The sequence below is a fragment of the Syngnathus typhle genome, linkage group LG22 (assembly GCF_033458585.1).
Source record: "Syngnathus typhle isolate RoL2023-S1 ecotype Sweden linkage group LG22, RoL_Styp_1.0, whole genome shotgun sequence".
Taxonomy (NCBI): domain Eukaryota; kingdom Metazoa; phylum Chordata; class Actinopteri; order Syngnathiformes; family Syngnathidae; genus Syngnathus; species Syngnathus typhle.
The window spans coordinates 4535606-4562252 of record NC_083759.1 but is presented as its reverse complement, the minus strand read 5'-3'; the positions used below and the strand labels follow the sequence as shown (position 1 = coordinate 4562252).

At 42.5% G+C, this 26647-nt stretch overlaps 1 protein-coding gene across 4 annotated transcripts in view; it reads left to right on the top strand.

The window, feature by feature from the left end:
- Positions 1-16749, top strand: part of LOC133146486 (serine/threonine-protein kinase MRCK alpha-like) — a 41033-nt gene extending 24284 nt beyond the window's left edge. The window contains exons 10-43 of one of the 4 annotated variants that reach the window (XM_061270279.1): positions 22-101; positions 845-1023; positions 1131-1253; positions 1333-1466; positions 1546-1667; positions 1790-1910; positions 1979-2089; positions 2327-2574; positions 4318-4423; positions 5329-5453; positions 6705-6810; positions 6890-7038; positions 7123-7214; positions 7567-7643; positions 8250-8288; positions 8759-8878; positions 9020-9103; positions 9190-9295; positions 9389-9525; positions 9601-9740; positions 9895-9976; positions 10165-10384; positions 10501-10563; positions 10649-10902; positions 10990-11114; positions 11184-11398; positions 11488-11585; positions 11903-11987; positions 12184-12307; positions 12427-12544; positions 12667-12784; positions 12863-13020; positions 13591-13665; positions 14802-16749. In XM_061270279.1, the coding sequence (XP_061126263.1) occupies positions 22-101; positions 845-1023; positions 1131-1253; positions 1333-1466; positions 1546-1667; positions 1790-1910; positions 1979-2089; positions 2327-2574; positions 4318-4423; positions 5329-5453; positions 6705-6810; positions 6890-7038; positions 7123-7214; positions 7567-7643; positions 8250-8288; positions 8759-8878; positions 9020-9103; positions 9190-9295; positions 9389-9525; positions 9601-9740; positions 9895-9976; positions 10165-10384; positions 10501-10563; positions 10649-10902; positions 10990-11114; positions 11184-11398; positions 11488-11585; positions 11903-11987; positions 12184-12307; positions 12427-12544; positions 12667-12784; positions 12863-13020; positions 13591-13665; positions 14802-14933 (4266 nt within the window). In that variant the 3' untranslated portion in view covers positions 14934-16749. The remainder of the gene's footprint in view (positions 1-21; positions 102-844; positions 1024-1130; positions 1254-1332; positions 1467-1545; positions 1668-1789; positions 1911-1978; positions 2090-2326; positions 2575-4317; positions 4424-5328; positions 5454-6704; positions 6811-6889; positions 7039-7122; positions 7215-7566; positions 7644-8249; positions 8289-8758; positions 8879-9019; positions 9104-9189; positions 9296-9388; positions 9526-9600; positions 9741-9894; positions 9977-10164; positions 10385-10500; positions 10564-10648; positions 10903-10989; positions 11115-11183; positions 11399-11487; positions 11586-11902; positions 11988-12183; positions 12308-12426; positions 12545-12666; positions 12785-12862; positions 13021-13590; positions 13666-14801) is intronic. The other 3 variants (XM_061270280.1, XM_061270281.1, XM_061270282.1) reach the window with 3 other exon arrangements.
- Positions 16750-26647: the final 9898 nt, after the last annotated feature.

Sequence of the window (26647 nt, the reverse complement as noted above, 5' to 3'; positions counted from 1 at the left end):
TTTTTTTTTTTTTTTTTACAGGAGACCATGCCCCCTCCCTCTCACACTGCTTTTTCTGGCCACCACTTGCCCTTTGTGGGCTTCACCTACACCGGTAAATGGTAAGTCAACAAGTGAAATTGTTTATTTTTTTTTTGTTTTGAAACTTCTTTCCTAATTTACCGATATTCACATTCTCACTATCCGTGGGAAAGCCACCCTTATCTCTTCAAGGCTCACTGATAATGGTGTTTTCCACTCGTTCCCTTCTTCCACTTCTCCCACCACTTGATTTTTCGACTCTCATAGTTTGCATTAATGTTACTGTTACCAACCAACAGTTCCACTTTCAACTTCTTACATAACTTGGCCCGTAAGGATCAAGTTCCCGGCTTTATTAATCTTTCCGAATATAGAAATCAAATTCAGCGAATTTTGCATGAGGCAACCATTGTGGTCAAATATTATTGTACCAGTCAATGTGTCAATCATTTCTCCAACTCAAGGCAGAGAATGTCATTTTTGAGCAGAGGCAGAAGGGCGGCAGTCGCTTGCCACCCAGAAGCGCCCTAACACATCTCAGGGAGCCACACCTTCTGACTCTCATGAGAAAGTCAGACTTTTGAGAGTCACAGAAAACAGTTTTAGTCCCTGTGATTTCCGTGTTACTGATAACTCAGTAGATGCGTATTTTTTGTGGCTACGAGATTATGTTTAAAAAGTGATAGTAAATCTTTTCACTCTGGAAGAAAATACATTTATAGCCACTTCATATACATGCATTCTCTTGTTTGTGTATTTAAAAAAACAAAACAGTATGCTCATTGGAACCCACTCTCTTTTTTTTTTTCTTCTTCCTCTTAAGCACAATCTCCGATCGAGGTTGCCTGCGGCAGTTGTCAGGTGAGGCAGGCAAGACGGGTCAGGGACAGGTTGACGCGGACATCCAGCGTAGCTTTAAGGACAGCCTCGCCGTAGAGGCCTACGAGAGGAGGATCCACCGTCTGGAACAGGAGAAACTGGAGCTGAACCGCAAAGTTCAAGGTGAGGCGGGAGATCATACTCTAAGATGGAAACAACAAGCCGTGCTCACTTGTTCCAGACATTTGATCTGAAGAATCTAGATGTTGAAGGATCTATTGACATTGCAGATTTGTCGAAGACGGTACAAGCACATCAGCGCCCAACCGGTGAAGTCCTTTTGAGTAGCAACAAAGAGGGGGAGATCAGGAGTCTAAAGAACGAGATTGACATCCTCAAGAAACAAATTGCTGGTAGGACTTCATGCTTTACAAGAACGGTATTTTGAGCTGAGTTAGTTCGATGTATCAGCTCATCGTATGTCTACGACAGACTCAGGCCAATTGGAAAAACAGCTCGAAGATGTGTCGATGGCTCGTCGAGAACTAGAGGACTCCTCCAAACATATTAAGATGTTAGAGAAACAAATCAAAAGTCTCACAAGGGAGAAAGATGATTTGCTGAAGGTAAAACTTCACCGCAATGGTATCCGGGGTATGGTTTTCTCTCCTTACTATGTTGTTTACCTTTCTTGTTTGTGGCTAGGACCTTGTGGAATCCAATGAGAAGATGAAGTCACAGTCAAAGGATCTGAAAGAAGCTCAGGGTCAGAGAAAACTGGCCGTGAATGAGTTTTCAGACCTCAATAAGGACCTCTCAGACCTCAGGTGTAGTAGCCTCATGTTCAAACAAGACCTAACACTCGTTTCTTTTAACTTAAAAACAATTACAGCTTTTGAGTCACCCTCAGGTTTTATAATTTGACTGAATACTGTGACCAAATCCACAGATCGGAAAAGCAGCAACTGTCTCGCCAGTTGCGTGACAAAGTGGAGGTCATGGAGAGCCAAAATCAGAAAATTGAGGCTCTGCGCCTTGAGGTGCGCAAAGCAGAGAAGGCCATGAAAGAGGTACTTCATCATAATTCCCTTGAGTACATTTTTGTAAATACTTCACACAAACTCAACCGTTTAATCAGATGGAGACTAAAATGGAGGAGCGCACGGCAGAAACGCTTAAGGAGAGGAAGGTGAAAGAACGTAATGAGCAGTACACCCGGCAGCTGGAGGGGGAGCTCGAAAGGCTGAAGGTAATGGAGCGAAACATCCCCTATCACCCATCTTCTCATCCTTGAAATGGCATCATCTGACATTTTATATTGCATAATCCAAATGGTAAGCAGTCTGTCAGGGAGGGGCTGAGTAGTGATGCTCACTTTGCTGTAAACTGAGTTGTGTAAAAAAAAAAAGTCCAAGAATTTCTACTAGTCTTTTTTATTTGAGGGGAGCATTATTATAACTCCCATCTTTCATTTTTTTTCCCCCAGGGAAAACAAGTTGGCTCTTTGGCTGTCTCGACTCCATCCAACCAATTCCAGGCCATGGGCCGTTTGCGGGGTGACCTGGAGAAGCAGACCCACATACACGAGGAGGAACTGGCACGTCAAGAGGCCCAACACAACACCGAGTTGAACGACTTGCGCCAGGAACTACGTGACGCCGAAAGCCAGCATCTCAACATGCAGAAAGAAATGCTGATGCTCAAAGACAAGCTCGAGAAGACTCGAAGAGAGAGGTCTTTCATTTTTTTCTTATTTTTCGTATATTCTATGTGCACTGTCGTGGGATTATTTACCCCTCTATTTAAGTGACAACATTGTAACATGTCCACATTTCCATTGCTGTGAAGGTTTGTTGGTTTTGCAAACTTGTTTTATGTTGTGTTTCAGTGAGAAATAATACAAGTGATCTTTACATATACTTTATAGTTCCAACCTGTGTCTGGTAAATTACACACATGCGAGAGTAAAATATGGAGATTTATTTTTGAAATGGGCAGCTATTACACAAGATCACTCAGATGTTTTCATTTTGGTTTCTAATGAGTCATTCATCAGGATTAGGAGTCATTCACTCTCATTTAAAACACTTCATAATGGAGCTGCTAATCCCAAATTTGGTTTTAAAACAGCATGGAGTGCAATGTAATCTAGTTGGTTAGCTCATTGGTAGCAGCCACTCATTTTGATCTCAGGTGATCTCAAGTTTTACACATCTTGGTTGTGAGAGAGATTTTTTTTTGTATCCATGCTTTTTTTTTTTTTTTGTAATTGCGTCCCCATATGCCAATATTGATCAAGCAGGAACAACAGAGGATTATTGATTCCTGTTGTAATAAATCCTGTTTTCTGTGTATAATTTATGTTTGGGTCCCAGGGGATAACCAAATTGTTAATTTGGGTCTAAAGGGAAATAACACTATGAAGCCTTACTTAAATCTTTTGTCATTTGTTAAACTTAAAATACAGCTCTCAGATTCAGAGTCTTTTGGGCTTGGAGTGGCCCCTTTTTTTTCTCCCCAACTAAAATACTGTGAACAATTCAGACATAATTTCCTTAATTTGGCAGTGGTACAAACTGACATCTCATATTGCGAACATTTAGTGCCAGTCATATACAAGTTGGAACGTTGTGCAAAACAGAAGTAAAAAGCAATGAGTTGCAAGTCCTTTAAACAGAATTTTTTTTTCATGTATGAAATTTTCATTGACTTCATCCATCTTGCTATCCAGTTGATCAGTTTCTTGATGTGGCAGCTTCTGGGCCAACGAATCCCTTACCTTATTATGTCGTGGCTTTCTTCGACAGGACGAAACACAAGCGGCGTTTCTCATTTCGCAGACATTTTTCGTGTTCATACATTTGTTAATATTGCGTAAAAATAACAAGTAAGGATAGTGTGGCTCTGACATCAGCAGATTCACATATTTTGATCTAAATATTGGCATTCCAAAATTTGCCAAAGGCTTTCAAAAAAAACAAGCCTGATTTTACAAGACTGTTAGGGAGTATTCTTTTCTCCAGACATCTTTTTTTAAGTCCATAACTAGAAAACAAGTACAAATCTTTGAACCATTAGAGAGGACCTCCGGCAGAGCTTTTCATACCGCGCAAGCCACCGGCTAGCTAACAGTCTAACGGACGCCGTGTACTTCAGTCTTCCTTGGTGTTGTCAGATTCTCCTAGAGAAAGTTCAGGCAAAGTTGAAAGTTTATAAAACACAGCACATGTTGTTCACAGTAAATGACATTTGGTCATACTTCCTTCTAGTTACAGCTTTGTTACATTTCAACATTTAAATAGCTCGAATAACACAAACTAAGTTACTTTTGCTCATTTAAATGAGAGGGGGCTCATGCTGGGTGTCCAAGTGTCACTGCGCCAGAAACTAATTTCTAAATTAACTTTACAGGGTCAGAATATTCCAAGCTTTTTACAGTGTCACAACTTTAACAATCTGTTTTTTTCTCCTCCACAGTCAATGTGAGCGGGAAGAGTTGGAGACGGATTACAAGCAAAAGTATGAAAGGGAAGAAGTTCTGCTTACTGAAGAAAATAAAAAGCTATCCAGTGAATTGGATAAGGTAAGATATATTTCAGAAATAATAAAAAATACTAACAAAGATTAAAGTTTATCTTGCACTAAAAAACATTTCCTCAACCTGTCTCAAACAAATAAATCAAGTCTCTGACCTCAGGTTACCTTTCTGGATCAGCCCAAATGTTTTCATCACATTCTTCCACCCCCACCCACTTGCTCCTGATGCCAAAGAAATCACTAGTCAATAGCCCGCTGTGCAGTGGAATGACAATCTGGATTCTGTTGATTTAGGAAAAGATTCTTGAAAGTTGAAAAAGGCTCCCTACTTTCAATGCCTTATGTGTGTAAGGCATTTTGACACCTGGAAGAAAAGTGTCTGAAATTTTCACTGTAGTGGTTCAGATCCCTTTCTGAACCTTAAAATGAATCTAAAAAAAACCCTCAAAATGTTACCTTAGCTGTCCCCAGGTACTGTAATTTAAGAAAAGTGGCCCCTTATAGTCCAAAATTTACGGTACTGCCTCACCCGAGCTGGGAAAAGCCTGTCGACGTTATACTGTATCAGTGTGAGCATTATCTGGAACAGTTTGCCATTTGTTACGTCTCTATGGTTACATTCTCTTGCACAACAGACATGAAAGAATTCAGGATACATCTTAAACAATGTAATGGGGTTGAGTGCTTTGTGTGTCGCTGGGAATGCAGTCAGAAATATTTTCAAAGACCTTCAACAATACTTGGACTTAAATGTCCAATTGGAAGTCATTTCAAGGCCAAGCACCTATTCGTCAGATCCACTAGCAGATGTTCATTATTTGAAGTTTGCTTCATACATATGACCTTTGTTAATCCGTGTGCCAGTTATGATTCCCTAGCTTTAAAAAAAAAAAAGTGATATTTAAAAGAATCCTCTGTACTGCATTTGACATCACATGTTCATTTCCTCAGATAACAAGCATGTTTGAGAAGTTGAATGTCTCCAACCGGCAACTCGAGGAAGAGATGAGAGAGTTGGCTGACAAAAAGGAGAGTGTTGCTCACTGGGAGGCCCAGATCACAGAAATCATCCAGTGGTGAGCAACACACATTGTTGTACTCGGGAAATGATTCTTTTACTCGCCTAACAGGTTAACCAGGCCCAAAAAATAAGTCCTACATCTTTAAAGCGTAAACACGCATTGTCATTCTAATGAGCTAGTTCTCAAATGTGTTGTGCAATCACCGTGACATAAATTTAAATCAGAGTTTAAAATAACCCTGGTCATTTAAAGAGGAACCTAATTTTAATTGAGCTGGTTCATGTTGAAAAGCAAAAGACAATTTGCAAAGTGATTATTTAAACTGCTGTCTTCCAAGCTCAGCGGGAATTCACTTTTCCAATTGCTCAACACCTGGCAATGGATACGTGGTTCCCTCCAGACAGCCAAACAAAAGAGTCTGTCCGTCCGTCATTTACGGGAAAATGAATTCACCTACCTAGTCTGTGCTCTTTGTGAACTACCGTTTCTCAACATTCGCTTGTGACCATAGGTTCCATTCAGAGGCAGCGGTGATGTTCCTCTCCTCAGCCACACTTGTCTGTCTGATTGACGGATAAATGAAAATTCAAATGAAATCATTTTTCATCATGGGCCGATTCTGAGTTAGATTCTGATGGTCTGAGAAAATCGTTCACCACGACCGCCACACGAATGAATGACTAGCAAACAATTCCTGTTGACACCTGTGTTGATAAAATTCCTTGAATGACATAAGTGGGACCACCCTAAGAGTGTCATAGGGACACCTGTTGGACCCCTACTGTTCTGTGACAGAGCAAATAGTGCTGCACTACATTCTGGGGCGAATTCTTATTACCGCAGAAATAAATTCCCCCCTGCCATGTTGGTAGCTAACAAGCTGGGACCTCACGTCCTGTATTAGCATAAAGACTGCAGCTCCAATTTGTATCTGCTTCACTTTGATCTACTTCATCTAACTTGGCTTCACATCGAAAAGTGCAGTGGGTGTATTGGGTTCCACCTCACCGTGTTAATGCTACATTTTTTGCATACCTCTGAGGATCATGAGCTGTTTGACCCTCCCTCTTACTCAGATCACTTCCCTTTGCAGCTGACACCTTGCCAGCTGCTTGGCCTCTCTCTGTTGGACAAGCCTAAAGTCTTAGCATTCTCACATATTTAAAGGGCAAGTTTGGAATTTGCATCGCTCTTGTTTCGGTCGCCCCCTAGTGGAATGTCTCGGTATAGCATCGATTTCTTTGTGTTCATTTCTTTTAATCATCACTTTAGTAATGAAATATGTTTGGTTTTTTTCCCCCCCAGGGTGAGTGATGAGAAAGATGCTCGCGGTTACCTGCAGGCTTTGGCCACAAAGATGACGGAAGAGCTGGAGGGCCTGAGAAATACCAGTCTGGGAGCGAGAGCTACGGTAAAAGCCGTACTTACTTGACATGTTAGAAGCATATCCAATGTTTTTTTTTTTTTGACCTCCTTCTCTTGTGCTGCAGGACATGCCTTGGAAGATGCGTCGCTTTGCCAAGTTGGATATGTCTGCTCGCCTGGAGTTGCAGTCTGCCTTAGATGCCGAGATCCGGGCCAAACAGGGAATTCAGGATGAGCTGAATAAGGTCAAGGCTAACAACATCTCCACGGAATGGTATATTCTTATTTTTTCTCTTCAAGTAATTCTCAGAAATACGCAACTTGTGAAATGACGCTCGTCTTTCCACGCTCCCGCCAGTAAACTGCAGGACATAGAGAGTAGAAATCAGGACCTCGTGGCTGAAATCGACAGGCTGAAGAAAGAGAACGAGGAGCTGCGGTTACGCAGAGGTGCCCGCTACACTTTGTCAACATAACTGCTTGGATACGATTGTTAAATCTCTTACGGAAATGAGCAACGTTCGTTTGATGTCATGATGACAAAGACATTGATCAATATGATGCGGATGATGTCATATTCAGTTAAAAAAAAAAAAAATCAAAGTGCAGTTAAAGCATTCAAACAAAAACTTTAAAAAAAATGCAGTATTTTGAATCTATTTGTTTTCTGTGCTAGAAATGAAAAAAGATGCCATTGACATTTGATTATGTAAAAGCCCTTGTGAGAAGTTAGCAACAACTCATTTTGTTGAAGTCACCCTTTCATAACCAACATTGTATTTATTTGCTCTGTGTCTCTTAGGTGTCAAGCATCAGGATTCCCAGAATTCTTTCTTAGCTTTTCTCAATGCCCCCACCTCAACACTTGACCAGTTCGACGTGAGTGTTTGTCAGCTCACATGTATAAAATACAGTGAAGGATTCATTTTGATATCACTCGGATCATCAAAAATGGTCGCCATTTTGTTCTCGACTCTAATTGGCTTTATTGAACGTTTTTTTTTTTTTTTCATCTTTACATATTTGCATCGTTACATCATTTGTCCCTTTTTTTTTTGTACATCAGGACTCTTATTCTTCTTCTTCATCTTCTTTAATTGAGTTTTGGGAAGACGTAAGTTTCCTTGGTTAGATGGACGTTTTTTGTTTGTGTTGAGTGGAAATGCAACTCCCAAGTAGAAATCCTTGTAGTGATTGACATGTTGCAGTCCCGGTTCTAGTTAGTCAGTGTATGTTAGTGAACTCTGTCCACGATGGCTTTCCCGTTGTGGGGATTGGTTTGAACTTTACCACCAAAGAGTTGATATAAACACCCAATTTTCCAGATATTTATATTTTTAGCTAAAAGCAGACCTTGATTAGACTTTCCCTGCTCTTCCGTCATTGTGTTCCTCAGTCCAAGCCCATTACGCATCATCGAAAATGTTTAGATGTGTTTTTAATAGTCACTCACTTCTGTCTCTGCCACCTCTTCTGCCGCCGAAGCGCTCACCATCCGTTGGCACGGCTAGCAAAGGCAGACGCGTAAGCCACTTACCAACCACTCTTGTTTAGCCGCTTGTATCCTTTATTTCATTTGTGCGGGTGTCCTGTGGACTATTAAAGTTGCATGGCAAGGGTGGGATATGATGCTTCTTCTTCTTTTCTTTTTTTTTTGTAGCTGGTGTGGTGTTAAAAGGCATGTTAGACTTGTCCTATTTTCTTATATGGGTCTTTGTTTGCTTTGGGAATTGCCATGCAAGGTAGCTGGTGTACAATATGGTGCCAATCAGCATGGGCTTTTTTCTTTTCTTTATAATTAGAAGATAGACCATAAAAGTGTGTATCATAATGGAATCAGTGACCGAAGTGATTTTTTTTGTTTCCTTTCAATAATCTGACGGGTAATCTTTTCCCTACAAATTAAAGAGGGCACATTTTGGTGAACTTCCAGTATGCTTGTATTTCTGTCATTCTGCTTCATCATCATTTTTTTTTTTCATCTTTCTCATCAGGTGGACTCAATGGATAATTTCACAAGCTCCAACACTCCATCCCGGGAAGATGACCAGAAGTCTCACCGCAAGTCCCGCTCACGTTCACCCTCAATGGCCAGCGATATGGATCCCATAGAGGTGAGCTAGATTCATATTCATATGAAGAAAAAAAATAAAGAATTTTACTGTTCCCCTTGTATGATTGCTAGATGCATATGGGGAAACAAAATCAGTATTCACTCTTCACATTGCTCTTCTTCCTTGTCCTTCATCCTGCAGTTGATAGATCATTCTCCTCGTGCAGTCCAGAACCCCAGTTTGCGCTCAGGAGGATATGGCAGTATCGGTCGCTCTTCCCCTAAGGTTAGCCATTTTTTTTATTCTACTGTCGGTTACGTTCAAGTTGAAAACTGCATTGCATCTTAACTGTCTCTATCCTTTCATTATAGCCAAAAGCACATCAGTTTGTGGTGAAATCATTCAACACGCCCACTAAATGCAACCAGTGCACTTCTCTCATGGTGGGACTCATACGCCAAGGTTGCACCTGTGAAGGTAAAAGCTTTGCAAATTGCATGAAATGTTACTGAGTAGGGTGAAATTGCTTCCACAAACATCTAACCTGTTTACTGCTCTCTCCTCATCCAGTCTGCAACTTCTCCTGCCATGTAACATGTGCAGACAAGGCTCCAGCGGTATGTCCCGTTCCGCAGGATCAGACCAAAGGACCGCTCGGGATCGACCCTCAGAGGGGCATTGGGACGGCATACGAAGGGCACGTAAGGGTAAGTGAGCTCGGAAATAATTACTCCTAGTAAAAGTTAGTTGATGTCCACCTTATGATAACATTTGGGTTGTAGGTGCCTAAACCAACCGGAGTGAAGAAGGGCTGGCAGAGGGCCTTGGCTGTGGTGTGCGACTTCAAACTTTTTCTCTATGAAATTGGAGAAGGAAAGACAACACAGCCGAGTGTAGTTGTGAGCCAGGTCATAGATATGAGGTAAGAAAATATATACATCTAAAATATGTCTTGTTTAAAAGCCTGAAAGATGAATCAGAATTGAAGTAGTTGAAATTGATATTTGGATTACAGATATGATTGAAATGGTTGTACTGCTGCACGTTTGACCTCGTCTTTCCTTTGTTTCATTCAGGGACGAGGAGTTTTCCGTCAGCTCTGTTTTGGCCTCCGACGTTATTCACGCTAGCCGCAAAGACATCCCGTGCATCTTCAGAGTGGGTTCCTCTCATCTGTATTTATCCGTGTCAAATTTAATTCATTTAATGAAGACATTTTCTTCCTAATACATCCTGTCCGCATTATGATAAGAATTTTGCTTAATTTGTCTTCACTGTTTGGATTTTTTTTTAGCATCAACCACCAAAATAAAAGAATAGAAACAATTTTCCAATATGTTCCACAGGTAACGGCGTCTCAGCTCTCCCCCTCCAGCAGCCACAAGCCATCCATCTTGATTCTAGCCGACACTGACCAGGAGAGAAACAAATGGGTGGGCCTTCTCAATGAGCTCCACCGTATCCTCAAGAAGAACAAGCTCAAGGAGCGTTTCGTCTACGTCCCCAAGGAGGCTTACGACAGCACGCTGCCGCTCATCAAGACGACGCAGTCGGCTGCTATCATAGGTGAGAATTCAACGTGCAAATTATAGTCATGTCTTTTATCTTAGCGGCATAGCATTCATGGAAAACCAACAAGATCAGCGATAGCGTTCTCAAACAATACGCCATTTTGCTTTCAGATCATGAGCGCGTCGCCCTCGGCAACGAAGAAGGCCTCTTTGTCATCCACGTCACCAAAGATGGTAAGACCTGTCAATTTACTTGACAAAACCGATTGTTGGTTAATATAATTCTCTATAACTCTTCCAACTCCGCATCCCTCCTCAGAAATCATTCGAGTGGGCGACAATAAGAAGGTGCACCACATTGACCTGATCCCCCAGGAGCAGCTGCTGGCCGTCATCTCCGGACGGAACCGCCACGTCCGACTATTCCCCACGCAGGCCCTGGATGGCCGCGAGATTGACTCCTACAAGCTCGGCGAGACTAAAGGCTGTCAAACCATTGTCTCCGGGCCTGTTCGTAACGGCTCGCTCACGTGTCTCTGTGTGGCCATGAAGAGGCAAATCATGTGCTACGAGGTTTGTACCAACCACACTTGGTGTTCCGTTTTTTTTTTTTTTTTTTTTTTTTTTTTTTTAATCCAACATGCCCTCCTTGCACTTCAGGTGAACAAGAGCAAAGTCCGCCACCGTCGGCTGCGGGAACTGCAGGCTCCAGGGCTCGTCCAATGGATGGGTTTGCTTAATGAGCGGCTGTATGTGGGCTACCAGTCCGGCTTCACCCGCTACAGGTACTTGATCGGCTGAGAATTTGCCCTCCTCATTTCTGTTGAGTGTGACTCAAAGCTTTCCTCCCATAGTGTCCATGGCGACGTGTCTCCAGTTAGCCTGCTCCATCCCGAGGACCACACCCTGGCTTTTATCCCTCAGCAGAACCTGGATGCCCTTTGTGCCGTGGAGATCTCTAGCAAGGAGTTGCTACTCTGCTTCAGTGCCATCGGCGTGTATGTGGACTCTCAAGGTCGCAGGTCACGCCAGCAGGAGCTCATGTGGCCTGCTGTGCCAAACGGCGCCTGTAAGCATTTTCCAAGTTGAACTGGATGTTGATTTGACCTTGACCGAAATGTGTAACCAATAACATTTTTTTTTTCTTACCCCCTTTAGGCTACAATGCCCCTTATCTGTCAGTGTACAGTGAGAATGCAGTTGATGTGTTTGATGTCAACACCATGGAGTGGATTCAGACCATCCCGCTAAAGAAGGTCCGTGTAATGATCTGAAACTACTTGTGCTGAATTTATGGGTTCAAGTGATACAGATTTTTCTGCACCTATAACACATTTTATCCGTCTCATAAGAGGAAATTGCATGAAAGCTAATCAGACTTTTTCTAATGTGTATCAGATATTTGACAATTCATTTGCAGTATGAATGGTTCGATTGGTTGCTACTTGTCAAACAAAAACAAATTGGAAGCAGGCAGTAAAAGTCTGCCCTTTGTCTCCCTCTTGTGGAGAAAATAAAAACACGCTTGCACTTGATCAAATGAAAAATGATGACGATCCTTGTCCGACTACAGGTGCGACCGTTGAACGTCGACGGCTCCCTAAACCTGTTGGGGCTGGAAACAGTGCGGCTCATCTATTTTAGAAACAAAACAGCTGGTGAGTAGTCCAATCCCAAATTCTGTGTTGGGTTCATCTTGGATTTTCGATTCGAACTGTTGATTCAGTGTTGGAACGGAGATCAGAAAGCAGCAGATGTGTCTGTGGCAACACTGATCATGTTGTTAGCAACCGTGTGTATGTGCTTTGTAGTCACCGATCTAAACACAGCCGGGACAATGTTGTCATTTTTCAGAGGGCGACGAGCTGGTCGTCCCGGAGACGTCAGACAACAGCAGGAAGCAGATGGTACGCAGCATGACCAATAAGAGACGCTTCTCCTTCAGGGTGCCAGAAGAAGAACGACTTCAGCAGAGGAGGTACTTCAACTTCACCAGGCAGAAATCCAACGTTCATGTTCTGTTTTAATTCACACTCACTTTTAATTTAGTTTAGTTGATTTTATTTAGTTTGGAAAAAAATGGTTTTGTGAATGCAGAGTGATGCTGCGGGATCCAGAGATGAGGAACAAGCTGATCTCCAACCCTACAAACTTTAACCATGTTGCCCACATGGGACCTGGGGATGGAATCCAGATACTCAAAGACTTGCCAATGGTATTTCAACTCGTGTAATCGCGCAGAACATAATCCATAACACATAATTTACACGCATGTTGTTTTTTCCATGCTGCTGTTTGTGCCTCATTATTTTTTTTCAACGTGTTTGCTTCAAATAGAACGTCCACATCCAAGAGAGCCGTGCAGGCTTCAGCGGTTCCGTCAGCATCCCTTCCATCACCAAGAACAGAGCCGAGCCGGGCCGCTCCATGAGCGCCAGCAGTGGACTTGGCATACGTGAGCGACGAGTCATTCCTGCTTCAAAGCGGTCCCGGGATCTCCCTTTGAATTCTTTCTCCCTTCATGTGCCCGCAGGCTCGGCCTCCCAGAATGGCAGCGCCCTGCGTCGGGAGCTGTCGGGCGGAAGCTACAGCTCCAAGCGCCAAGCCATGACGTCGCCCTCCGAGAGCTCCTTGTCCTCAGGTGGCGGCATTGACTGTGTGGAAGCTCCCCTCTCCCAGTTTGACAGAGAGGTCAGTGCATACCGCGGTCATGTGAACAAACTCGAGGGAGAACTTGTCATACAGTAGATAGTCCACCCAACAACAAGATTATGTCTTTGCATGCGATCATAGTTCTTGCGCATCCCCCCCTCCCATCCGCCACAAACATCCCGGCAGGCGCTTTACCTCATGTTCCAACCTCCTGATTGGTCGGCACCCTGTGATGTCATAGTTCTGCAGCAGCAGCACCCAATTTGGCGGAGCTTTCTGATGCCCCCCCATCCGGTTCTGGGTTGTAGCCTACATTGTCACTTCCTGTTCTGTGAAAGGAAAGTCTGTCATGTCACGCCTCATTGTGCAGGTGTAGTTGTTTGGTCATGGGTAACCCGCCCATCTAAACAAGCCCCACCCCATTCCTCCTCCCCCCCCTGCCCTTCTCCACCGTCACCCTCATGGCAGCCAAACGGCGGAAGCCGCCCCGCTCCCATACCGCCCCATTTCTCCTCTCTCACACACCTTCACCCCTCCCGCTAGCTGGCCCTCTCCCACCCCAGCCTGCTGTCTGTGGGTGCGGCGCTGAGTTTGAACTCTCCTCTGCAGTGGCAGGCAGTTTCGCCGTCGGAGAAGACCCCCGATCTGAAAAGAGCTTTAAGGACCTTGCTTAGTAAGATGAAGGTAATGTCAACAACTGCGACGAACCCGCACCCCGACACTCAAGCGAGAGCACCCAACAAGACGTGTGTGTGTGTGTGTTAGTGTGTGTTATTGTACATGCATCCTCACAGTGATCGGATGTGTGTCAAGTTCACAAATGTCCCCCACCCACCACATTTGGACATTCCGAGGGAATGGTGCCTCGTCACATCGTTCACCAGAGCATTTCAGCTTGACCTTCCACCTCCCCTTTTGATCACTGCCCACTCAGCCAATCACGCAGCATGTTTGTTTCCACTTCGACTAAACACGAGCCAATGGCTGCAGTGCACTTCTCGTCCGCCATAACCATGTTTGACTCGTTCACTTTGTTTCGGATCTGCTCTCCGGACTTTCCCCAGACTCGAATGTGTGCAGGGGCAATGAAATCTCAAGACTTCCAAGGTTTTCTCGAGAGAAATGTACTGCCCTGTCTCCATAAGCTTGGCCTCAGTGCCGGAGCATAAAATGTCTTGCAACAGGATAATGATCCAAAACAGACCAAAGTCCCAAACATTAGACTAAAAGTGGTTTTCAATGCTCCCTGGTGGAAATCCTGCTGTCTTGAGCATCTGTGGAAGAAGCGGAAACACTCACTCCCTTCAAACAGCTGGAACAGCTTGTGCATGAAAAGTGGGCCAAAAGATTTGCTAAGAGGTGCAGGAGTCTCATTGAAAGTTACACAAACTGTTTTGAGTGTGGTGATCGCCTCAAAAGGTTGCGCAACAAAATATTAGATGAAGAGCTACATGCAGTCAATATTCAGATTAAGGCCCAAATTCCCGTCTCTGAAACATTTGGAATAATATTTTGGCTATGTGGTTACGCTCACGAACAATTCCTTGTTTGACTTGATGCTTGGTTTGTGGTAAAAGATCTAAATGGGGGAAGAAAAACTATTGCACAGCATCGATGAAATCTAGAATAAGAACAAAAGTGTTTGTCTCATCTGAATGAATGATCTGCTGTCGATTTTTATCCTCCATTTCTTGCCATCACGTGTTAGGATAATCGTCCTCCATGTGCGTACGGTTACCGTGGCAACAGAGGGAATCCAACCAAATGAAAGCTCAACGTAAAGGCGTCCCTTTATTTATTTTCTTTTTTTTCTTTTGCAGGATTCTGACTCCCCTCGCCACTCGACAGCCTCCAACAGCTCAACCTTCAGCAGCCCCCCGAGTCCGGCCTCGCCTCACAAGACCAAGTCGTTGTCCTTGGAGAGCACTGACCGCACGGGCTGGGACACATGAGCCGGCCCGCCTGACCAACCCACCGCGCCCTCACTAGCCCGGCAGCCCAGCGACAGCACACGACCCCCCCAGGCCCACACAACTGTACCTCTCTCGACCCCCCCTTCCTCTTCCTGTTTGGGTGGAGAAGTGGTATATGAATCAAACATCTCCCTCCTCTTCAGCATCAACCGACACGCCCCCTCTCTGCCTCATTCAGATGCAAAGACAGGAAAAAAAAAAAAGATTTGTATTTGTACATAGGAGCCTTTTGGGGTTTTAGGGGACAATATTTTAATTTATTTATCAATCTTAGATTAGAAGCATTCGTTTCTCATGGCGGCCGGAAAAACACCTAGCCCCAGCCCGGCCCCCCCCCTCCCTCATTCCCAACCAAGCTGCAGACTTTGCTAACACTAAACTTCCCACTAAGTGAGTGACTTTACGATCCGTTTCCCTTCCAAAATAAAACGTCATCACTCATCTTCGGTCCGTTGGACCAATCATCAAAAGGGGTCCACTTTGCCCCCCCTCGACCAACCACCACAATAATGTACATAGGTTCAAAGTAGAGAGTAATATATGATAAGGAAATACTATAGAGAACTACACTTTTATTTTCCTTTTATTCTGGAATGATTTGGAGTTTTATTCACACAAAGTCAATTTTAAAACTTTTATTTGAATTCAATTTGTTTTATTTTATGACACTTTGTTCCCCCCTCCCTAACATATTGATTTGCATTTGAGTGAAAATCTGGGTGAACCCGCATACGCACTGACGAGACGTTAATGGAGCAAAATGTTTGCGTGCATGTGTGAAACCAAAAAAAAAAAAAAGAGGTGGGGAAAAAGAGAGGCAACATGCTTGTATTGAACAATGTTTGTTTGGATCATCTACTCATTTATGAGAAAAAGAATGTCAACACTGAGGGAGATCATTGTTTATAAACTTGCCTCCCACTCACAACCCCAATCCGCTTATCATAGTGCTGACTGTTTTATTTTATTTTATTTCTTGTACTGGTGGATGCAAAGTGTCCTCAAATGTGACACTACCATGTGAATATTCACAACACTACAGTGTGCTTCTAATATGCTATTGTCACTTCTTAAGTGTGGTTGTCAGGGAAACAAACTGTACTTCACTTGATCATTTCTCGTCATTCAGCTTTTTTTTTTGAAACACTATTCCACACGTGTGTGTTTTCCTTTTCGTTGCGTTACTAACAAAAGTCGATTTTGATTCTGATTGAAAGCACCTCCCAAGCGCCTGGCATGTGGAATGTATTACCCCAGAGTGAGGAGGACCTCTTATTGGCCGTTGTTGTACAAATTAAAGAAAACAATCCCGAAGAAAAGAGACTAACTCAGGAAAAGGTTGGAAGCAATATGGTGATTGGAGAAGTGGATTAAAAAATGGTTATAGGGCTGCTGTGGAGAGAAAAAGTTCAATAAATCAATTGCCTTTGCATTTCAGTGAGGTCTTATCTACGATACCTTCTGTATTTTGCTCTTTCATATCATAATACACTTTGGTTGTTTTCTAGGATTGCTTTGTAATAATTTGTACAGTTTTGCATGGAATAGATGTAATCATTTGTTTTTGGTTTGTTTTCCTTTGGATTTGCTTTCCCCTCCTCTTATTTTTTAAACAGTTTGGGTGTTTTACTGAGGATAACCCACTACAGGTGATGTAGATTCTTTTTGCACAAAAAATATTTAAGGTGTAAGGTCAAAACAAAATATATGGAACTGGCTGCCACACTTCAGTGGACAACTCATATTAACCTGACTCCGATGTATTTCAATAAAGCGGAGGGCTGTTACAAATGGAGTGTGTGTGTGTGTGCCAAATCTGTCTATCGCTTACTTTTTTTTTAGTAAAAAAAAAAATGTATAGGATAGGAAGAACTTTTTGTAAAAAAAAAAAAAAGATATATATATACCCTGTAGAGTATTACTTTATTAATTTAAAAAGATCATATAAATTTTTAAATTAAAAAAATAAACATGTAAGGCTATTTTTATATTTAATAAAAACATGTATAGTTAAGCCTTTTTTTTTTATATATCTGGTATTGTAAGGCCATTGTAAATTGCCATGTAAAAATTGAGCAGGTTTAGCCTAAACCTTTCAGACAGTTCCGGTGTTGTGCTTGATTTGGTTCCCCCGTGAGATTTTGTTCCCCCTGCCGCGGGAGCGCGCACGCCTTTTTGGAAAGCAAAAACCGATGTCGTACGGCGTCGTACGGCGTCAGCACTACGTTGTTTTCAATAAAAAACATGAAGAACTCACGTTTGCGTCAGTCAATTTTAATTTTTATAAGGGATTATTCTCATTTGATGTCTTTAAATTCATCCGCGTTTTGCCATTGAAGCGGGGTGCGTTCAAAGACCAGTCGTACAGACGGAATACTCATCATTCACCAAAAAGCAACAATATAATTATGTGAGCTCTTTGCATAAACCTCGATGCAAAGAAACTCCTCTTTTTGGGTTTACAAAGGAGACTTTAGTCTTAATTGTGATCATCATTCATCCATCCATCCATTTTATTTTATTACTCAGGTATTTTCAAAGCAAATTAATATTGTTGCATTTATTAATTTGCTTTAACATGACAGCGCAATATAATTAAAAGCTGACACGATAGCAATGTCAAACGTGTTCATTTAAGAAAAAGCCACACACGTTTTGTGATCAAATCTTTCATAACGAGAATGATTTGAGTGAATTGATTTGGATGAATAATTGAGAAGAAAGTTCAGTTCTGAAGGCTCCTTTTGTCCCAAGCAAAGTGACAGATGGTGGGGAGGGGGGATAAAAATTGTAACAAGAACTCTATAAAAAATGTCAAGTCGTGAGTATATGTTTACCCCCCCCCCCCTTTTTTTTTATTTTGAGAACGGTGAGTGCTGGACTCCAGCAGTTTTTCTTCTGTCTTCCTGGGGGTCCTTTCAGGTTGTGTGGAAAATTTGAACAGGTTCCCTCATTCCTAGGCCAAATTACAGGGGGGGAACAAATCCTCACAGCTGCCCCGTGAGAATATGTTCCCCCCCCTTATTTTGAGAACGGTGAGTGCTGGACTCCAGCAATTTATTTTCTGTCTTCCTGGGGGTCTGTTCAGGTTGTGTGCCAAATTTGAACAGGTTCCCTCATTCCTAGGCCAAATTACAGGGGGGGAACAAATCCTCACAGCTGCCCCGTGAGAATATGTTCCCCCCCCTTATTTTGAGAACGGTGAGTGCTGGACTCCAGCAATTTTTTTTCTGCCTTCCTGGGGGTCCTTTCAGGTTATGTGGAAAATTTGAACAGGTTCCTTCATTCCTAGGCCAAATTACAGGGGGGGAACAAATCCTCACAGCTGCCCTGTGAGAATATGTTCCCCCCCTTTATTTTGAGAACGGTGAGTGCTGGATTCCAGCAATTTTTTTTCTGCCTTCCTGGGGGTCCTTTCAGGTTATGTGGAAAATTTGAACAGGTTCCTTCATTCCTAGGCCAAATTACAGGGGGGGGAACAAATCCTCACAGCTGCCCTGTGAGAATATGTTCCCCCCCCTTATTTTGAGAACGGTGAGTGCTGGACTCCAGCAGTTTTTTTTCTGTCTTCCTGGGGGTCTGTTCAGGTTGTGTGCCAAATTTGAACAGGTTCCCTCATTCCTAGGCCAAATTACAGGGGGGGAACAAATCCTCACAGCTGCCCTGTGAGAATATGTTCCCCCCCCTTATTTTGAGAACGGTGAGTGCTGGACTCCAGCCGTTTTTTTCTGATGATTTGTGCAGTGATACCATTATTACTGCACTTTATCAATTTTTTTGGCCTTATTTTGGTCAAACAACTTTGTTTCTTAATCACATAACATACATCAAAAATTATAACTTTGAACTTTATTAAGAAAAAAAAAAAGGTTTTTTTTTAAATAATAAAATAAAATGGAAAAAATACAAATTTTAATTAAAAAAAAGCAAAATGGTCTTCAAGCAAGCTTCAAATATTTAGCATTTAATTTCTGTACATGCTGTACACAAAAAAGAGCCTTCGGTTGGAGGCTCCCCGACACATACAAGATGGAACCACCTGCAACACTCGTCACACTGAATCTGGTAAACAAAGAAAAAAGCAAGATCATACAATGCAGCACATTTACAATAATTTACAACGAATGTGTAATTCAATATATTTCTTAATCATCACATGCATTAGTTAACAAGACCTGACATAATTACCCATCTGTTGTCTGTGTCATGTGTAGCTTCCCCACAAACACAGCACAAGTTGGAGTCCAGCACTCACGGTTCTCAAAATAAGGGGGGGGGTTCATATTCTCACGGGGCAGCTGTGAGGATTTGTTCCCCCCCTGTAATTTGGCCTAGGAATGAAGGAACCTGTTCAAATTTTCCACATAACCTGAAAGGACCCCCAGGAAGGCAGAAAAAAATTTGCTGGAGTCCAGCACTCACCGTTCTCAAAATAAGGGGGGGGGAACATATTCTCACAGGGCAGCTGTGAGGATTTGTTCCCCCCCTGTAATTTGGCCTAGGAATGAAGGAACCTGTTCAAATTTTCCACATAACCTGAAAGGACCCCCAGGAAGACAGAAAAAAAACTGCTGGAGTCCAGCACTCACCGTTCTCAAAATAAGGGGGGGGAACATATTCTCACAGGGCAGCTGTGAGGATTTGTTCCCCCCCTGTAATTTGGCCTAGGAATGAAGGAACCTGTTCAAATTTTCCACATAACCTGAAAGGACCCCCAGGAAGACAGAAAAAAAACTGCTGGAGTCCAGCACTCACCGTTCTCAAAATAAGGGGGGGGAACATATTCTCACAGGGCAGCTGTGAGGATTTGTTCCCCCCCTGTAATTTGGCCTAGGAATGAAGGAACCTGTTCAAATTTTCCACATAACCTGAAAGGACCCCCAGGAAGGCAGAAAAAAATTTGCTGGAGTCCAGCACTCACCGTTCTCAAAATAAGGGGGGGGAACATATTCTCACGGGGCAGCTGTGAGGATTTGTTCCCCCCCTGTAATTTGGCATAGGAATGAGAGAACCTGTTCAAATTTTCCACACAACCTGAAAGGACCCCCAGGAAGACAGAAAAAAAACTGCTGGAGTCCAGCACTCACCGTTCTCAAAATAAGGGGGGGGAACATATTCTCACAGGGCAGCTGTGAGGATTTGTTCCCCCCCTGTAATTTGGCCTAGGAATGAGGGAACCTGTTCAAATTTGGCACACAACCTGAACAGACCCCCAGGAAGACAGAAAAAAAACTGCTGGAGTCCAGCACTCACCGTTCTCAAAATAAGGGGGGGGAACATATTCTCACAGGGCAGCTGTGAGGATTTGTTCCCCCCCTGTAATTTGGCCTAGGAATGAGGGAACCTGTTCAAATTTTCCACACAACCTGAACAGACCCCCAGGAAGACAGAAAATTTTTTGCTGGAGTCCAGCACTCACCGTTCTCAAAATAAGGGGGGGGGGAACATATTCTCACAGGGCAGCTGTGAGGATTTGTTCCTCCCCTGTAATTTGGCCTAGGAATGAAGGAACCCGTTCAAATTTTCCACATAACCTGAAAGGACCCCCAGGAAGACAAAAAAAAAACTGCTGGAGTCTAGCACTCACCGTTCTCAAAATAAGGGGGGGGAACATATTCTCACAGGGGAGCTGTGAGGATTTGTTCCCCCCCTGTAATTTGGCCTAGGAATGAAGGAACCTGTTCAAATTTTCCACATAACCTGAAAGGACCCCCAGGAAGACAGAAAAAAAACTGCTGGAGTCCAGCACTCACGGTTCTCAAAATAAGGGGGGGGAACATATTCTCACAGGGCAGCTGTGAGGATTTGTTCCCCCCCTGTAATTTGGCCTAGGAATGAAGGAACCTGTTCAAATTTTCCACATAACCTGAAAGGACCCCCAGGAAGACAGAAGAAAAACTGCTGGAGTCCAGCACTCACCGTTCTCAAAATAAAGAAAAAGGGGGGGGGGGGTAAACATATCCTCACGACTTGACATTTTTTATAGAGTTCTTGTTACAATTTTTATCCCCCCTCCCCACCATCTGTCACTTTGCTTGGGACAAAAGGAGCCTTCAGAACTGAACTTTCTTCTCAATTATTCATCCAAATCAATTCACTCAAATCCTTCTCGTTATGAAAGATTTGATCACAAAACGTGTGTGGCTTTTTCTTAAATGAACACGTTTGACATTGCTATCGTGTCAGCTTTTAATTATATTGCGCTGTCATGTTAAAGCAAATTAATAAATGCAACAATATTAATTTGCTTTGAAAATACCTGAGTAATAAAATAAAATGGATGGATGGATGAATGATGATCACAATTAAGACTAAAGTCTCCTTTGTAATATATACTCCTTGTAGCCTGTACCCAAAAAGAGGAGTTTCTTTGCATTGAGGTTTATGCAAAGAGCTCACGTAATTATATTGTTGCTTTTTGGTGAATTATTGAGTATTCCGTCTGTACGACTGGTCTTTGAACGCACCCCGCTTCAATGACAGAACGCGGATGAATTTAAAGACATCAAATGAGAATAATCCTTTATAAAAATTAAAATTGACTGACGCAAACGTGAGTTCTTCATGTTTTTATTGAAAACAACGTAGTGCTGAAGCCGTACGACGCCGTACGACATCGGTTTTTCGCTTTCCAAATAAGGCGTGCGCGCTCCCGCGGCAGGGGAAACAAAATCTCACGGGGGAACCAAATCAAGCACAACACCGGCAACAACTAGTGTCGGCTCGTGGATGAACGATTCGTTCAAAAGAACGAATTTGCTTTCAGTGAACGAGCGTGAATGAATCAGGTGTTCTTTTTCTGTTCATATGACTTCAACCAGTAGGTGTCGGTAATGCGCATTGGAGCTGGTGCCACCTCGCCCTAAAACAAAACGAAGATTCTCATTTCCAGTTCTTCGCGAGAACGGATCACTGAGGGAACGAATCCTGACTCAAAGGATCAGTGAGTGAAAGTGTTGCATCTCGCTCCTGGCGTGAACTATGTAAAACAGAATGTCGATTTAGCATTTGCCAAGGAAAGAAAGAACCATTCCATGAAACACCACTTCTTTTAGGCACGTTTTCTCCAAGCTAACGGCTAACTTTATTGCATGAAAGGACGCGCCGTTATGCAACAGCGTGGAGATTATGCTTCTCTTTGGGTAATCTTTATTTTATAACACTTACAGTAGTTTTTAAATAACGTGTATGCATATACACGCCTAAATATTGTTATCCAATATATCTACTGCAATTTCACATTAGATTACTGGTTTGAAATTTACTTTTATTATTTTAATAAACATTTATGTTAAAACTTGTCTGGTGTTTTATTCCTTGTTTTTATTTTTTTGGCCATGAAGACATGAAAATCTGTGTTTTACGTTATGTAATATGTGTTGGTGTACCCCAAAATAAAGAGCAAGTAGTCAAATACATATTCTTGTTCTTGACACGTACAAAAAATGCATAAAGTTATTAAGTACACTTGAAAATGGTAGTGAACCTAATGGAGCGTCCGAGTGACGTCACAGATCAACCAGCCAATCAGAAAGTGGGGGTGAGGGCGGGTGTGGCACTTTTCACTTTCAGTTAAGCTTTGACCATGATTTTTCCCTAATAAACAGGCCAGTTTATTAGGGAAAAATCATGGCCAAAGCTTATCAGTGCTTCTCAATTATTTTCTGTTACGCCCCCCCCCTAGCAAGAAGAAAACTATTCGCGCCCCCCCTCCCCACCGTGACTATCCTAACTTGTCTTGTAAGTCGTAAAATGTTGCACTGTCGCAAACGTGACAGAAGTAACAATGAGAGCGCCACTGCCCCCTGCTGTAGTAAACGCGCAATTACACTTTATTCTAGTACAGCCAAAAAAAAAGCCTGTTCCCCAGGGTCACACGCGCCCCCCCAGGAATGGGGCGCGCCTCACTCTTTGAGAAGCACTGGCCTAGGTGACTGATTCACAATTTTCTTTTGTCTGATATCAGAGATTAAATAAAGAAAACCAACTGGCTGATTGATTTGTTTTAATTGAGAGGAAAAAAAAACAGCAAAAGCATTTCACTAGCTGACCAGGAGATGGCGACAGCGTGGCATCTGAAGACCATGGATTGTTTGTTCTGCTATAGCCTAGGTGACTGATTCACAATTTGGTTTTGTCTGATATCAGATATTAAATAAAGAAAGCCAACTGGCTGATTGATTTGTTTTAATTGAGAGGGAAAAAAAACAGCAAAAGCATTTCACTAGCTGACCAGGAGATGGCGACAGCGTGGCATCTGAAGACCATGGATTGTTTGTTCCGCTATAGCCTAGGTGACTGATTCACAATTTGGTTTTGTCTGATATCAGATATTAAATAAAGAAAGCCAACTGGCTGATTGATTTGTTTTAATTGAGAGGGAAAAAAAACAGCAAAAGCATTTCACTAGCTGACCAGGAGATGGCGACAGCGTGGCATCTGAAGACCATGGATTGTTTGTTCTGCTATAGCCTAGGTGACTGATTCACAATTTGGTTTTGTCTGATAATAGATATTAAATAAAGAAAACCAACTGGCTAGTTGATTTGTTTTAATTGAGAGAAAAAAAAACATCAGCAAAAGCATTTCACTAACTGACCAGGAGATGGCGACAGCGCGGCATCTGAAGACCATGGATCGTTCTGCTATGCCGGTTTAAAAAAAAAAAAAAACGTAATTAGCTAGGGGTCAAAGGTCAAAGTTTACGGTTCAAAGTTCACCCAGGGGTCAAAGGTCGGTTCAAAGTTCACGGGGTCATGTGCACATTTTCGATTTTTAACTAGAGTTGAAAGTTCAGGTTTCAAAGGTCACCCAGGGGTCACCACGGGGTCACCACGGGGTCACCACGGGGTCACCGCGGGGCCACGGGGTCACCACGGGGTCACCGCGGGGTCACCGCGGGTTCAAAGTTCAGGGTTCACTTTTTTTTTTTTTTTTTTTTTTTTTTTTTTTTTAGGTTAACCTTTATTTAACCCAGTGCTTCTCAATTATTTTCTGTTACGCCCCCCCCTAGCAAGAAGAAAACTATTCGCGCCCCCCCCTCCCCACCGTGACTATCCTAACTTGTCTTGTAAGTCGTAAAATGTTGCACTGTCGCAAACGTGACAGAAGTAACAATGAGAGCGCCACTGCCCCCTGCTGTAGTAAACGCGCAATTACACTTTATTCTAGTACTGCCAAAAAAAAAGCCTGTTCCCCAGGGTCACACGCGCCCCCCCAGGAATAGCACCGCGCCCCCCAAGGGGGGCGCGCCCCACTATTTGAGAAGCACTGGCTTAACTGAAAGTGAAAAGTGCCACACCCGCCCTCACCCCCACTTTCTGATTGGCTGGTTCATCTGTGACGTCACTCGGACTCTCCATTAGGTACACCGCCATTTTCAGGTGTACCTAATCCCAGGCCACTTCATTAGGGAAAAATCATGGTCAAAGCTTAACTGAAAGTGAAAAGTGTCAGACCCGCCTTCACCCCCACTTTCTGATTGGCTGGTTCATCTGTGACTCGGACACTCCATTAGGTACACCGCCATTTTCAAGTGTACCTAATAACTTTATGCATTTTTTGTACGTGTCAAGAATGTGTATTTGACGACTTGCTCTTTATTTTCAGGGACACCAACACATATTACACAACGTAAAACACATACATATAGTCATATAAAGTAGTTAACCAAATGTCAGATTTTTGTTTTCATGCCCAAAAAAATAAAAACAAGGAATAAAACACCAGACAAGTTTCAACATAAGTGTTTATTAAAATAATAACAATAATAATAATAATAAAAAAAGTACATTTCAAACCAGCAATCTAATGTGAAATTGCAGTACATATATTGGATAACAATATTTAGGCGTATATATGCATACACGTTATTTAAAAACTACTATAAGTGTTATAAAATCAAGATTACCCAAAGAGAAGCATAATCTCCCCGTTGTTGCATAACGGCGCATCCCTTCATGCAATAAAATTAGCCGTTAGCTTGGAGCATAAAAGAAGTGGTGTTTCAGGGAATGGTTCTTTCTTTCCTTGGCAAATGCTAAATCGACATTCTGGCTTACATAGTTCACGCCAGGAGGGAGACGCAACACGTTTAATGGCTGATCTGTTGATGCACGGGAAGGAAGGCAGTTCAGCCATTGACTCGTTCGCAAACGGGAAAGTCAGGATTCGTTCCCTCACTGATCCGTTCTCGCGAAGAACTGGAAATGCAAAGCACTCACTGACTCGTTCACTCACAGATACATTCAGTTGTTGAACATGGAATGCAATTCACGACTCATTCGTAAACAGGAAGTTACGTCACGTTCTCCTTCGTTTTGTTTTACGGCGAGGTGGCACCAGCTTCAATACGCATTACCGACACCTACTGGTTGAAGTCATATGAACTGAAAAAAGAACGAATCACTTTAGGAAGTGACTCATTCACTCTCGTTCACTGAAGAAATTCGTTGAACGATTCGTTTGAACTAATCTTTTGAGTGAACTGATTCTAAAGATTCAGTTCACTTAAAAGAACTGGAATGCACATCACTTCTGCGAAACTGTCAGAAAAGTTTAAGTTAAGACCTGCTCAATTTTTCTGAACAAAGGAATACAATGGCTTCAACTGCTTGTTGAGCGACGCGTCACGATGACTGCTTTGGCGTACCCTGGAAATTATTGCTTCAATTTCATCCCACCAAATAAAAGAGTGAATTGGCAACCTAAACAAATACCGAATATCGTCCTCAGACCCACTCTGGCGCCGTCTGCTGGCCAGTTAGTGAAATGCCTTCGATGTCGCGTGCTATATTTTATTTCACTTGTAAAATTGGAAAATCAAGCAGTTATTAGACTTAGTCGTTCAATTCAACAAACGATCAAATCAAGCTGTATGTATGAAAATCAATTAACCAGTCGTGTTTCCAGTTCCAATACCTGCGTTATTTCCCATGACCAAAAGTGACACCGACCGAAATATTGCCAAATAGAGCACACCAATATGTACATAATCCATTTCACCCCACGCAAGGGCTCTTTCTCCATCTCAGCCGCTGATAATGCAATTACACTCGTCTCCAGCAGTGCTGTAATAATTGAAACGTAATCATTGACATCAACACCTACAGTGATCAGCTAGTTGATGGAAATAAAGGTTGTCACTTGCTACGTCAATGTGGATACAAATTCATTATCGAATTCAATGTGCACTGAATAAACAGTTGTCAAGTTGTAATACACACTCTTACCACAAGAGGCTACTAGAATGTCACTATCCCCCCCCCCCTCTTTTTTTTTATGGCCTTTTCTGAACGGCAAAAATCACTGACTGTCTTGAAATAATCCTGGTAAATGTAGGAAAATAGAATTTCTTTTATTAAGTAAAAATAAAAAAGTGCAGATTATAATTTTATGGCATAAAGCATTTGACGATCAAAATTCTTATTTTGTTTTTTGAAAAAAATGTATTCACTGTCTATTAACCCATTTTGATTGCATTCCATTACATTAAGATAAATACTTTAAATCTTCTGGTTCACAAGCTAGTCACCATCTACATGTACACGTTGTTCATAATAACTCAGCACTTCGTAATTCTTTTGTGAAATTGAGCGAGAAATAGTCTTGCGTAAATGCTGGAGTTGTTTGATGTTGTGACTGGCCTCAAAGTTCCTGGTATGCTTCAACAAAGCTATTGTATTGAATTTTAT